Source organism: Etheostoma spectabile, chromosome 2, assembly GCF_008692095.1.
Source record: "Etheostoma spectabile isolate EspeVRDwgs_2016 chromosome 2, UIUC_Espe_1.0, whole genome shotgun sequence".
NCBI lineage: Eukaryota > Metazoa > Chordata > Actinopteri > Perciformes > Percidae > Etheostoma > Etheostoma spectabile.
The window spans coordinates 2670899-2685931 of NC_045734.1; the positions used below are offsets into that span (position 1 = coordinate 2670899).

The 15033-nt window shown below is 43.1% G+C and overlaps 2 protein-coding genes across 2 annotated transcripts; both read right to left on the reverse strand.

Moving 5' to 3' along the window:
- Nucleotides 1-26: 26 nt before the first annotated feature.
- Nucleotides 27-3198, reverse strand: timm10 (translocase of inner mitochondrial membrane 10 homolog (yeast)). Its single transcript, XM_032526464.1, has 2 exons — nucleotides 2964-3198; nucleotides 27-298 (listed from the first exon to the last, which is right to left on the reverse strand). The coding sequence occupies exons 1-2, from the start codon at nucleotides 3032-3034 to the stop codon at nucleotides 103-105; spliced, it is 267 nt and encodes an 88-aa protein (XP_032382355.1). The 5' UTR covers nucleotides 3035-3198; the 3' UTR covers nucleotides 27-102.
- A 1320-nt stretch (nucleotides 3199-4518) lies between these two features.
- On the reverse strand, nucleotides 4519-14768 carry LOC116695688 (uncharacterized). The gene is made up of 7 exons (XM_032526099.1): nucleotides 14691-14768; nucleotides 13757-13872; nucleotides 12640-13661; nucleotides 12092-12187; nucleotides 10023-10527; nucleotides 5861-7807; nucleotides 4519-5393 (listed from the first exon to the last, which is right to left on the reverse strand). The coding sequence occupies exons 2-7, from the start codon at nucleotides 13857-13859 to the stop codon at nucleotides 5017-5019; spliced, it is 4050 nt and encodes a 1349-aa protein (XP_032381990.1). The 5' UTR covers nucleotides 13860-13872; nucleotides 14691-14768; the 3' UTR covers nucleotides 4519-5016.
- Nucleotides 14769-15033: the final 265 nt, after the last annotated feature.

The window sequence follows — 15033 nt, forward strand, 5'->3', positions numbered from 1 at the left end:
CACACTCATTTTCTCATCTTAGAGAAACCTGATACGCCAACCCCTCCCCATAAGCTTTCGAGTCCCCTGCAATGCTCTACTTGGATCATTTGGCCAGCGTCTCTATCCGCTCCCCACGGCGGCCTTCCTCATCATCTCCTCGTCCTGGACGGAGAGCTCGGTCAGCTTGCGTCCCAGCCTCTCGTGAAGGTCCAGGTATTTGGCCACGCAGCGGTCCAGGCACACCGACTCGCCCTTTGTCAGCTCAGCCTCCTTGTAATGTGGCGGTACGCACTTCCTGTGGCAGGCGTTGGTCATTCTGGGAAAGGAAAGGGTTTTAAAGGCTGAATTTATTTTTTTAAATATATATAAAAAACGATATGTCTAAAGATCTGAATATTGACCAGGCTATTTTTTGATGCCTGAACAAATGAATATCATGTTCCACCAATACTCAATGCCACTAACTAACTAACAAACAAACAGTACAGCTGCATCTCGTCTGTTAAAAGGGGGAAACCACCTAAATAAGAAGTCCAATATGTTGTTTCCATGACTTAGGAATGTTTAATTGTGAACATGAGCTACTCTCTCAAAGCCAAAAACCAGAGAAGTGATCTCTGGCACAAAGAGCAGTCTTGCTCTCCTTTCCTTCGATTGAACCAGTGCTGTTATCAAGATGCAAGAGAAGGGAGGAGAGAGAAGAGTTGCATCAAACTTCAGTTTGAGAGCAAAACGTCCCTTTATAAAAAGCCAACTGAGAGGGGCTATCGTTCAGGGGTTGGAACTGTCCTCCATTAGAAATGCTTGATGTCTTATCATCTGAAGGTTGTGATGAAGAGGAGGGTTTGACCCAAAAGTCACAAGGCCTGTTTAACGTCATGCTTGTCTGCTTCTTGTCAGGGAATGATTGTTTAAAAAGTGTAATGGGATCAGTATCAATACTACACCACATGTTTTATTTGAAAATGTGACTGACTTGTTTGTTAGATGCAAGTTGCTTACAATATGTGATAGGGAGATTTTTTATATATATCTCCAAACTAAACTGTTATTGTAACTGAAATTTCCCTACCTAATTGATACTGAATCAGAAACGTAATCGAATCGGGACCTTGTGAATCAGAAACTCATTGCGTACCCGGCCCTAGCATCTATAAGCTCCTGCTGCAGACTAAAAGAAGAAAAATGGTGTGAACCGTTAGGCCAAAATACAGTTTTTCAATAATTTTCCCTTTTGACATTTTATGTAAAAACAAAGCACTGCTAATATTAATGAATCCTATTTTAAGACTTCACCTTTGAATGGGGTATTAGGGACTAGGGTTAGGCGGTAATACGGTATACCGCGTAGTCTTAAAAATAGCAACGGTATTAGTTTCAATATTGTCATTAAGGCGAATTCTTCATGTCGTAAATATGTGTGTACTTTCGATTGAAAAAACTCTGACCCGAATCAGTGCAGGCAACGTGTATGAGCTTCCATTGAGCTAAATCGGCAGTTTTAGAGAGCCTTCGAGCCTCTTAACAGAATAAGATGTCATTATGGTCATAACCACTACAGTGCTCAATTACCTATTTTTGAGGGGAATGTCCAGTTTTAATTGCAAAGCCAGGACCTGTCCTCTGGAGGACATAGCCAGACCACCGCCGCTCCGGGGATTGTTTTATGGGAGGATTACCACAGAAGCCTGGCTGAACACACCAGTTGTTGTCACGTAAGGGCCCGGTTCATGTTGCACAAACATTTTAATAGCATTTTATGTCTGTTAAGGGGCACAAAGGCTCTCTAAAGCTGCAGCTACGAGAGAGAGAGAGAGAGAGATGACAAGTCGCCAAGAGTGACCTGGTCTTCAAAGATGAAAAGGGAGAGGTGTCTCAGTATTAGTTATTATTATTATTATTATTATTAGACAGTATTAGTGTTTGGTATTCAGTTCCTGAACGGTGTAGGCGCAAGCCAATAGTAAGGGGACGCCGTCTGACCCTTACGTCATAATTTTTAATTAGTCACGGTAATACCGCGAAGCTTTGACGTATCAAAATATGGATACAGCCCAAATCTATTTAGGGACTTTTTTTTTTAAACTTTTAATAGATGCTTAATAAATAAATACATAACGTCAACATTGATCATAACTTAAGCTAGGGCTGCACAATTAATCGAATTTTAATTGCAATCACGATTTTGACATCCCATTAATTTTTTTAAAACGTCATTTCATAGAACGTGAGACGGAGCTGCTGGACTTGGACCTGGGCCAGAGATGTGACCCATGGCCAGAATATCATAGTTCATAAAAATGCAGCGCAGTGAAGATACAGACGTTTCATACACACGACGTGTGTGTCCACCATTTGACCCGTGCTGGACCCGTTCATAATGATCAGCCGTCTCTCGGTGAGTAGCGTCCATCACACTCCCTCTCGCAGTTATAAACGCCTCTGTGACGTTAACATTTGTTTTGGTTAAAATCAACAAATAATCGTGAGAATAATCGCGATCAAAATTTTGATCAAAATAATCGTGATTATCATTTTGGCCATAATCGTGCAGCCCTAACTTAAGCCCTAAAAACAATTAGCAATATGCTTTGTACTGACAAAAAAATGAGTAGACGCCAAGGTTAACTAAGCGTGGTTTAACTACCCAAATGTAATTGAGATGGACTCGACTAACACACTCGACTGGGATAAGTGCTGTCTGTTGAGTGGTGGCGTACAGTCCTGTAGAAAATAGTATTTTTAAGTAGTGTTCCAGTCGCTGTCCTCCCTGCTGAGCATCGAAGAATCGGTCACACGTAGCGAGACGTTAAGGTCTCTCAGGCGGCTAGCATCACGGAGGGACTCGGTAGTCATTTAGCGCAGAACGAGCTGTTTATTAAAGACTATGAATGGATGGCGCGAGGCGGTTTAGTACTGACAGGCAGACGGCATATTGTGGACATGTGGCTAGCTTAATGGTTAGCTTGTTTTGGATTTACCGGTTGTACATGTCAGCCATCATTTCCACCTCCAGCTCCGCTGCCAGCTGCTGCGCCTTCATGGGATCCATGTCTACGCTGTAGTCCTGCTCACACTCCGCTTCAGCCGCAAACACGCCGTCCTGGTGCCCCTCTGCAACGGCCAGCCGACAAGAAACCGGTGCTTCTTTAACCTTCAGGAACCTAGAAGAAAACACGTGTGCCGTTTCCGCTCACACTTCCGTTGTCAATAAAGTTGGACTTAAACGCAAGGCAGACCACAGTGCGCCCTCTCCTGTAGATATTTCCCTTCTTTAACTGTCTATGATATTTCCAGGGATTTACTTAAAAGTCCCATGACATGTTGCTTTCTGATTACTTTTACATAAAGCTTAGTCATTCCCTAATACTGTTTCTAAAGTCTCTTTTATATAGACCTTAGTGGTCCCTAATATGTACTGAAGTCTTTTATAGAGACCTTAGTGGTCCCCAATACTGTATCTGAAGTCTCTTTATATAGACCTTAGTGGTCCCCTAATCTGTATCTGAAGTCTCTTTTATATAGACCTTAGTGGTCCCCTAATACTGTATCTGAAGTTCTTTATATAGACAGTGGTCCCCTAATACTGTATCTGAAGTCTTTTTATATAGACCCTAGTGGTCCCCAATACTGTATTTGAAGTCTCTTTTATATAGACCTATGTGGCCCTAATACTGTATCGAAGTCTCTTTATATAGACCTTAGTGGTCCCTAATACTGATATGAAGTCTCTTTATATAGACCTTAGTGGTCCTAATATGTATCGAAGTCTCTTTATATAGACCTGGTGGTCCCTAATACTGTATCTGAAGTCTCATATATAGACCTTAGTGGCCCCTAATACTGTATCTGAAGTCTCTTTAATAGACCTTAGGGTCCAATACTGTATCTGAAGTCTCATATATAGACCTTAGTGGTCCCCTAAACTGTATCTGAAGTCTCTTTATATAGACCTTAGTGGTCCCTAATACTGTATCTGAAGTTCTATATAGACCTTAGTGGTCCCCTAATACTGTATCTGAAGTTCTTATATAAGACTTAGTGGTCCACTAATACTGTATCTGAAGTCTTATATAGACCTTAGTGGTCCCTAATACTGTATCTGAGTCTCTTTTATATAGACCTGTGGTCCCTAATACTGTATCTGAAGTCTCTTTTATATAGACCTTAGTGGGCCCTAATACTGTATCTGAAGTTCTTTAATAGACCTTAGTGTCCCTAATACTGTATCTGAAGTCTCTTTATATGACCTTAGTGGTCCCCCCAAATACTGTATCTGAAGTCTATATATATAGACCTTAGTGGTCCCTAACCACAATGAGCTTTCTTAGTATGTGCCATTTCTGAGTCTGTAGCTTTTGTGGAGAAAAACCAAGGGGGGGGGGGGGATCAGCCCATATGATCTTTCATTTTCTTAAAGGCCCCGGGGGGCCCATAGGCAGGCTGGGGGAACTCACATTAATGTTAAAAAAACCTCAAAGTGAAATTTTCATGCCATGGGACCTTTAAATTTAAGGCTGTCAACAACAAAAACTGTCAGATTTTTACTTTTTAATAAACCATAATTACGAAAGTTACACAAAACATAGCTTTACAAATACAGGCTCAAAACAAGATTTATTTTCTTTTAATAGTTACTTATAGTGACATTGCTGTTACTTTAATCAGTCTGATCATTCAAACGACTGAAAATGTAAAAATATGGATGTAAACAACATTAAGAACTTTTTTCTTATTTGTCATCAATGCTTCAGCGTATTATTAATGGAAATTAAACATCCATTTGAAGCTTGTATAGGGAACTAAATAAAAAGATCAAACCCAGCATTGGTTCTTGCATGTACAAAGCTTATAATCACCAGACACCGACTGACGGGGAAAACAGAAAAGGAAGGACATAAAAAACTATTAAACACAGCTTCACAGCAAACTGGACTTTGTCTCTATGAACACACTTAAAACCAGAACAGAGAGAACGTTGGGCCTGGCTAACTATTTACACAACATAGTAAAAACTATGCACAGATACAATGATTACTCTGCCTCGTCTCCAGTTACATCAATCTCGTTTACGTCCTCCTCCTCCTCCTCCTCCTCGTCCTCCGGAGTTATGTCCATGTTGTTGAGTCCATTCACACACTCTCTGGTCTGAGGGACTTTGTCTGGGGAGTACAGCAGAACGTCCACCTCCACCTCCTCGTTGTCTGCTTGATCGCAGCCCGAGCTCTTGCCAAACCTAACAGTTTCAGGCGGAGGTGGACCAATTTTCTCAGGCGTTTGGAGCAGGCGTTTGTGCTCCGAAGGCATTTTGTCTTCTTGAGGCAGGGGGGGGTCACGGTGGGCCGAGCCTTTGTCTCTGATAGCAGTCCGCTGGGTTGTATCTGACAGCACTGTATCGCAGGCTTTTTGTGCTTAAAAAAAAAAAGAAAAATAAAGAGAAAATGTCAAAAGATATCTAGAGTAATTGTTTTTGGAAATATGTTGCTTTTGGGGTTATTTAGCTTCTTTTTCCAAAGAATTTCATTCTTGGGAGGACCATGAACACAACTTGATTCCCCTCCATTTTATTAAAGTGGCAACTAAGCCTTGGCAAATAAAACTAAGTGTTCACAAGGCAGTGGTGGAAAGTAAAGTACATTTATCCAAGTTCTGTACCTTTTTGAGGTACTTCTACTTTACTTAAAACTTCCAATTTTTGATACTTTACACATCTACTCCACTAAAATCCAGAGGAAATATAGTGCCACTATATTTTCTTGCCACTATACTTGAGTTGCAAGCTACTTTTCAAATTATGATTTTAATAAAGCAACATGTGATTAAACCAGTGCTTTATCAACTGAAAATGTAGGGGACACTGTCCAAGCCTACACTTTACCTTCATCAGGATCCTTCCGTGGCTGCTCCCTCTCAGCTGCTAACTTGGCCCCCTCGTCTCCCAAGGCATCAAAGGAAGACCCGTCCCCAAACACACTGGTCTCCTTACTAGTAGAGCTGCATTTATCATCTTGCTGGGATTTGTAGAAAATTTGATTGTGATTTTTATCAGTTTTGACATGAAAGCGTACGCGAGGCTCTTTAATCCCGTCCCTGTTCCGAGCCTGAGCAATGTCCAATTCTGTCTCCTCGGTTAAATCTTCAGATCTGCCCCCGCATGTCTTTCCTTCACTTTCTGCATCCCTTGCAGTTCCACTTGTTTTCCTGCCCTGGCTTTCTAAGGACTTCCTTGTTCTTGAGTGTTGGCGTTTGATGAGCTTTTCAATCTCCTTCAGAGTGACAAGCGGTGGCCGTTTGAGTGTCCTACATGTCTTCCCCTCTGGGGTCACGTCATTCTTGTTGTCTGCCTGAGCCTTTACATGGCTCTCAGCACTGACCGTCTTCTTCAGTGGAATTTCCTCCACTTTACTTCTATTCCTCCTCTTTTTTCTACACTCACTCTTTGTTTTTGCACACTCCTCCTTCAGCAAATTGCTGCCAATTTGCAATCCGCTTCTTTCTAAACTGTGGCCCATTCTTTCAGTCATGGCAGGGGAGCTCTCTGGAGGACTCTGTTCAACCTTTTTTTTCGGTGGCCTTCCGCGTCCCCGCTTGGGGACTCCCGATTCAGTCACAATTGGAGCTTTATGGACAACGGGTTTAAAAACATGTTCTATGCCGGAGTTAGTTGGAACTTCTTGAGCTTTTTTCAAAAAGGCCCTGGTACGGACCCGTGTCCGGTCAGTGTTGACGTCCCCAGGCCCTCTGGTTTTCTCTTTTGGACTCTCTGTGATGGTTGATTGTTCATTGGGTTTCCCTACAAATTTGTATGGGACGTTCGAAGAAGAAGAGGCCATTTCTCTTTCCTTCGCCAGCACATTGTTGCTCGACAAACTGACTGAACAAACGCCGAGATTTATTTGACCCTTATTTGTTCCATCGCTGACTCTCACATGTTGGTATGCCAAAAGAGAACTGGCTTCTCGTAGAGGGCTTGTGCGCTTTCGCTTCCTTTTTTTAGACGCTGTCATATCACCTTCACTTGTCCGCTTTCTCCTCCTTTTAGACACTGCAGCATCACCTTGAGTGTCACTTTGTTTAGATTCTAACTTCAGTTCAGCCACATTTCGATGTCCAGCGGATCTTGCTCCTCTCTCTTCCACAGTCCAGGGTGCAACATACTTTTTTTGTGGACTCAACTCCAGAGGTTTCGGCCTTTGCTTTGACTGACAGCTAAAGTTTGTATCCTGTGGTAAAAGCGTGCTTTTTTTTTCTCCTTGAGTGATCGCACTGAGAGGAAATTGTAGCAGCCCGTGGTTTAGTGTGAGCCAGGGTCGCCCGTGCAGAGATGGCTGTGGCGGAATTTTATCCCTTTGACACGTTGAGTCATTGAGGATAGTCTGGGGTCTTGCTGCTGAGGGACACGCCTCTAACGGAGAGAGACATCGAGGGAGCCGCACATCATCCATGAAAGATAAATGATACGAGGATTGGGTCTCACTTTCATTGGTCAGCGGTAAAAACTGTACAACGTTCTCATTGACCTGTGAAGACGGGTCCTGGCATGCTGGGTAATAAGTAACGGTAGTAAGGGGTTTCTGATTGCTGGAGTAGAGAGCTGTGGGTAGGACTGATCTTGTTGTGGGTGCTTCAGTATATGGACAATTTTGACTTTTGGACATTGGCATGTCCTGGGGGCTGGTTCCATTTCTTTGCCCCATGGCTGGGACAGATGAGTGATACTGAGGAGAGCTCAGCTGCTGCTGCTGGATTGGCACAGCAGCCAGCTGTAAAGACGAGACGCTGGAGCAGCTGGCCTGGTTCTGAGCTGTCAAGTAACAATAGATACCTGTAAAACAGGTGAGAAGACAGCCATCAATCCATCTTGAATTTATCATCTTACATCTTGAAGTGGTTGGTGTTATGTAAGGTTCAAACAGCCTGTTTTTTGCACAAATTACATACCAAGTCATTGCAAAAAGAATAATAATTGAAATGAAGAGTCAAAAAAACAAGTAGTGTATTGAACAATTGATTAATCATCAAGCAAGTAAGTAATCAAATTTTAATCACAATCAGTTTCCCACGGTCAAATTTGCGCGATTGAGCGATATTTTAAATGAGTCATTCTGTTCATAGAACAAAGCCAATCTACCGCTCCGTAAACCACTGTCTGATCATGTGCCAGTCAGAGTTGTTTCCTGCACCGCCCAGATTAGTTTCTAGATGTAGACAGTCACAGAGGATAGAGTAACATCAGAGTCATGCGTCAACCACAAGGTTTACCAGTTTACGCAACATTTTGTCCCATCTGTGTTGTTTTTCAGACAACAGCAGTGGCCAGTGCTAGTCTCTTAGCTCACAGGGCTCTAGAGTGCTAGTTTGTGTCGGTTAGCTCACAGGGCTCTAAGGTGCTAGTTAGTGTCGGTTAGCTCACAGGGCTCTAGGGTGCTAGTTTGTGTCTGTTCGCTCACAGGGCTCTAGGGTGCTAGTTAGTGTCTGTTAGCTCACAGGGCTCTAGTTAGTGTCTGTTAGCTCACAGGGCTCTAGGTTGCTAGTTAGTGTCTGTTAGCTCACAGGGCTCTAGGGCGCAACTAACATTTTTCCTAAGTGGCACCGGTTCACTTAATGTCCTCGCATCCACTGCCTCTCCACAAACGAAGCAATGCTGTTTATATGGATATGGTTTAATTTTGCGTTACACAACCCATTTCTTCTGTTAAGCCGTGCCTGTGTTTGGATCTCTCCTCTTACTCTCCGCGCAGTCCCGCCCCCATTAACTCACACACGGCTCCCTAGCAACACGGAGAGACACAGCGGCAACAGCCCCGGTCCACACTTCTGACATTTGTCCACAGTTTTAATTATTATTATTAACACAGCTGTATATTGTTAAGCGTGAGAGGCAAACCTGTATTAGTACCAGTGTTTCCGCTGGTAACTCTATTGCTTTCGCTACGGCGAAAAACACAGAAGAAGTCATTGAATGCAACTAACTTCAGTTCTTAGTAATAGCGTGTGAGACGGAGCCTGCTGGACCTGGGCGAGAGACGTGACCCATGGCCAGAATATCATAGTTCATCAAAATGCAGCACAGTGACGATACAGACATTTCATACACACCACGTGTGTAACACTGCTGACCCGCCATTCGACCCGTGCTGGACCCATTCTTAATGAGTTAGCCGTCACTCTGTGAGTAGCATACGCTTCAGTCCATCCCACTCCCTCTCTCCCTAGCTCTTTTAAATCAGTTATTGTTGAAACGCAAGTGAAGGAGCTTTCTCAGAGATACAATTTTTTGTTAAATATATCCTAGGCTATTTATTTAAGATAATTTTGATTTACATGCGTTACATGTGTTGCAGCTGTATGTATATGTACAACATACAACTTAAGAGAAATGTAGCACAATATGGATGTGAAAGCAGTTATAAATAGCCTATGAGACAATTAAATTTGTTTTAGTTAAAAATCAACAAATAATCATGATAATTAATCGTGATCTCAATAGTGATCAAAATAATCGTGATAATCATTTTGGCAATAATCATGCAGCCCTACGTTCTGCTTTCCTCAAAATAGTAAATTGCCTATATTTGGGTCTTGGACTGTTTTTCAGACATACTGTAATGCAATTATTCTGACTTAAGGAAATTGTGATTTGTCATTTTTGTAAAAGCTGTAAAGCATTGGACTATAAAGAAGAAGACAGCTCAATAAGATAAGAGTATATAGAAAAGAATGGAGCGATAAAGAACTTATCAACTTCCATGACTCAACACCCACCACATGTACGAAGTTATATCAGTGAATATAAAGGAGAAAGAGTCACAACATGTCTAATATTTCTTTTTCATTATCCTAATTAACACATCTCCCCCTCTTTTTATGAAAAACAGCTACTTCGTTCATTAGCAGGAGCTCTCTAGCTTGCAAGACCCACTGCTAGGCCACACATTAACCTACAATTTATCAATGAGGCAATTGTAAAAGACAACAGTTTACATATCTTGTTGAGAGACAAACGTATACTTCACAAGAAAACAAGTGGATCTAAATACCTGTTTCTGTTGATGAGTGATCAACCGGTGTCCCAAAATCCTGGTAATGTATACATCCTGCTGCACTGACCGCAGCATGCTCCTGGCTCTGCGGCGGCTCTCTCTCTGTAACGGGGACCTGGCAAATGGCCGGCACGCCGTCAAGTATCGGTTGATAATAATGAGACTTCTTGCAGTCCCTGTCCAAGTTTGGCAGGATGTTCAGGCCCATCATGATGTCCTCCAACAGCTTCTCTATCTGCTCATCACACTCCTCTGCAGGACCTGGAGGCTGGGCGAGTGGGACCGACTCGGGGCCGTTGTTTTGGTTTGGGGTGAAGCAGTCACTAGAGAGAGGCTGGGAGACAGACGTGGTGTTGAAGTGGGGGGGTGGTGAAGGTGGTTCAGAGGAGTCGGTGGGAGCTTGTTGAAGATTCTGGGTCTCTGGTTTATGAATGAGGGCTGGCTGGACAGAGGAGGGAGGAGGCTCAATGCTTGTCTGTGGCCTTTTGTGGTTGGAGCCATCCTTTAGAAAGACAAATAAGAGGTTCCATTTATTTGAGCAAGTTTAGTTGTGAAGATTCACTTCATTTCTGAACCATTTAATACATACTGACTTTCTATAATCTTCTGCTTCTGTTTTCATTTTATTCATTATTTAATGGAAAATGTCCCTAATCTTTCCTTAGGAGTGTGGCTGTGGTGCTGCTGAGCTCAGGTGAAGTCTGGGAGCAGATGAAGAAACAGTCCTGATGTCCATCAAGCCTCGGTCTGCAGCTCTGCCAGTCCAGATACTAAGTAAGAATATTACCTGATGTTTGAATCAAGGGCCCTTATTTATGAAACGTGCGTACGACCTAAAACAGGCGCAGGACGGGCATACACCGATGCCTACGCAAAGCAAGGCATTTATCAATTTGAACGTAAGCGTAAGCCACGATAAAATCTCACGTCTGGTCTGAACTTGTGTACGCAAGTTTTTGAGTCAGCGTGGACTTGCGGTGCAGCATATAATCAGTTTAACAGGAGAAGTCATCAGTTGATCACTTATCGCCAACGGCAGATCTGGCTCTTTCAGACGACACGCGCTCTCCCTCACAGTTTACGGTTGCCTGGCTCTGACTCATGGAATAAACACGTGTAAAATAAAAGACGCTGCTGTGTGTTTAACTAAATATCGGTACACCTATGTATTACTATAGCATACATATGTCAAGGATGCATAAATTAAATAAACCTCAGCTGGAGTCTGATTTACTACGTCAACACTGTTGACCGCATCAGGGATCTCTCTTTCCATTCCGCATTCGTTTTTAATCTCAACCTCTGAAAAGTGCCGCTTCTTAGCCGGATTACGTCTGGCCATGTTGTAAATTGTAGGGGCGAGGCCTGAAAACAGAGAATATGTTGGGGCGTGATATTTAAATTACGGCCATTTCCGGCCGCTGCATTTATCAACGTATGACCAGTCTTGCGCTGTAATTGGTGTGATACGAATGTTTCATGAATCCCACATGAAGCCTGTTGTACGAAGATTTCTGCGCTTATATCTGTCCTGGTTTCTACGTTAGGTTGACAAATGAGGGCCATAATGTCAAATCTGTGGTTTTGGATCACCGTGTTTGTTGCACAATAAATTTGCCTATGGCATTCTTATTTCCCCTAACACTGTAATTTCATAATCTCATTCCCGTTCCCATGCGAAACACACTTACATGTAAAGAGTTAATAGGTTTGAAAGCACTTGTCTTTTGGTGTGAGAGGCCCGGCACTCAGCAATTAATGTGCGAGTTTCCAAAACAATATGCGACAACTAACAGGTCCAATGAGACCACAATAATTGCACCCAAACTGCAGGTGCATCAGTCCCTGGCAAAATGATTAGGACCTTTAACTGTAGATCTTTTTAGAAAATGATGCGAAGCAATCACACATCCACACAACAAATCTTGTTCTATCTCGAAAGCACTGAATATGCACTGCACTTGGCAGATTCAGTGATTCTAACTGAAACACAAACATCCAATCAAATCAAAGGGAATTGGATGACAAGTGTGTCTTTGTGTAAATTCACTGTCATGCCTACTTACCTGTTTCAGGGAGTTCAGAACTGACAAGGCTTCATCGGTGTCATGCATGCGCACAACCTCCCACACTTCTCCTTTGGTCCTTCTCCTCAGCTTCACCTGCACAGAGGGAAGACGACATGGCCATGATGAAAACCAATGATTGTTGTGAAAGTGTGAAGTAGTGGCAACGCACCAAAATGATCTCTAATCTTTTGTTGGCCTCATGTTTTAAGGGAAAGCTGGACAAGGTCACACATTAGTTTAACTGAATGTAATCCCATTTTTAAACTTTCATTAAAGAGAGATGACAGGCAATGAGAGAGAGATTTATTTATGCTATTTTTTAATTGGCACTTCCTGTGAGTGAAGAAGTCCCCATACCTGTGGGGGTTCAGGACTGAGCTGTTAATTTGCCTGATAAGCTTTACTGTCCATCACAACGAAGTGGAAATTTGTCTTTGATGTGGTTCACAATCAATTTGTAATATTACCTGATATAGCTTTTGGGTTCATGTTCACACCTAACTGCATGAGATTTAATTTCAGGTTATTTTCTACATCCTTCTTACCTTGACAGAAATCTCTGTGCCATTCATTATCTTCTGCATCTGTTTCATCTTAGCCAGGCTCTTCATCCCGATATTTGTATGCCTCCTCCCTGTAGACTTTCCTTTTTCCTTTCCTAGCATCTCATCTGTGTTGCTCGGCTGCTCTGTATTTATTCTATCCTCCGCTGTTTTGCCATTTGTTTTCCCGTCCTCCAATCCTGTCCCTTCCTTAGCCAACCCTTGTATGCTGTCCCCAGACTCAGAGGACTGCTGGTTGGCGCTGTCTTCCCGAGGTGGCGGGGAGTTTGAGTCGTCATTCAGGGAAATGGGGAGGCTCATCACGTTGCTGGGCAAAGCTGAAGTTGACGTGGGATTTGTTACACTGTCAGAGGACCGGTCTAATGTAGACTGTCCCTCGCTTCGTGCTCCACTGTGCATATTGGATACGAGTAGGCAAGGAGTGATGTTTGGGCATTGCACTGAGATAGAAAACCCCAAACTTTGAGCTTCAGAGCATGCAGGCTCTGGGGTTGGATGTTTAGTTTGGCCGGATTGAGTAGAAGAACTGCCCACCATCTTTTCACCAGCTCTAACAGTCTGTGTGCCTGTGGATACACAACTTCTCTTCTCAATTGGAGAAGCTGTAGCTCTCTTTTCAGCATGTTCAGTTTGAACTTGTGCATCCTGCATGCCTCTGTTTTTATTTCTCTCTCTGTCTGCTTCTGCCTTTTCTCTGCAACTCCATAAACTATTTTCCTGGGGTGCTCCCTCCTCCCCCCCTCCATGTTCCTGTCCTTCAACAAGGTCCGTGATCCCAAGTTGGTGGGCCGCAGACAACACGTCATTCTGCTCTCCACTTCCTTTTACCTCCAACTTCCCAGAGTACAGGAGAGCAACAAGCTTCAGCAGGGTCTGGGCCTTCACAGCCTGGAGCTGGATCTGGCACTTCTGACCTGACGGAGGAGACCGGGAGGCGGACAGCTTCTGAGACAGGAAGGGACTGAGAGCTGCAAGGATGCAACCGTGAGTTGGGACCGAGATACCTTTACAAATAGTAGGAAAGAAAAAAAGTGGTTGAGTTGTTCGTTATTATCCGTCAATTTAAAACGTTTAAGTATGCTACACAGCTCACGCTCACCCTCCGTTTGCAAGAGGGTATCACAGAATTGGGCATTGTTTTGTTGTCTCTGCAGCTCTCTCAGAAGCTGCAGCTTAAAACCTGGCCACCGGTACAGCTGCATGTCCACATGGGCACTGGAAGGACGGAAGGACATGGGGGGGAACATAGATACATGAATATGGTTACATTTGCTGTGGAATACATTACTCCTGTCGGTACCAGTGGTGGGCCCATGCACTTAAAAAAATCGCCCTGTTCACTGTTGCCTATAAATGAACTTTTGTCACTGCTTTGGGTTTTACTTTTTCTTTTTTTATCGGTTTCCTCATTTTAATGTGTTTTATCCTCTTTTGTTTGTACCTTTAAAGTACCGCCACTTTGAACGAAATGCCACACTAGATTGGTAAAGCATCTTTTACCACACAAATGCAAGAGGGCGTGCTGTGACTTAAAAAAATGTAGGTACCAATATGAACTCACTATTCGACTTCGCAAAAATCAACGTAGCCTAGCATCAACTCGCATAGCTTGGGTCGCGGATGACTGTCAGCCTTCATTTGGGACTCTGAGCAGGCGCAGCACGTGGAAGAGCACAACTGTGTTCGCGCAATGTCCGTGTTATTGAACTTTAGGTTAAATGTCTGGCTGACATTTTACTTTTAAGCGTTTAACTCGTATTACCCTTTTTCATTTATTCTATTTCTTGTTGACATCTTCTGGTCACTGTGGCTGTAGCTAGTTAGCAGACAGAATCAATAAATATCCTATGCATGTCCAACTTATTCACAAATAGCGTGATAAATATGACATAAGCCCATAACAATTGAGGTTTGAACTGACCACAGTGCAACTTCATGTGATTAGGTTAACAGTTAGCTAACGCCAACGCGCACCTAAACGGGGGTCACGTTAACGCTAACTTAGCATTAGCTAGCTTCAAAATGACACTCACCACCTGTAGCGTTATACGTCTGCGGCACGAACTGGTGTTTTTGCAAAATTACTGCATTTTAAATGACGAAACTAGCGTTAAACAGTCTATGGTTAAACACCGAAGCTAAACTAACAGAAGCATCAGCTACATGTTTTAACACTTTTCCTGTTGTCGCATGTGAACGTGAGCCGCAAACTTAAAGCGCCACCTGCTGGCCGCTCTGTCCAATGACAATGAGACCAAAGACTATTATGAGAATGCATTATTCCGCTTTGTGGCACAAGCCGAGGGACCATTTCCAACATGAACTGCCCCTCACTGATTTATCATAACATAGTGTGATAAACATGAGGCAAAAGAA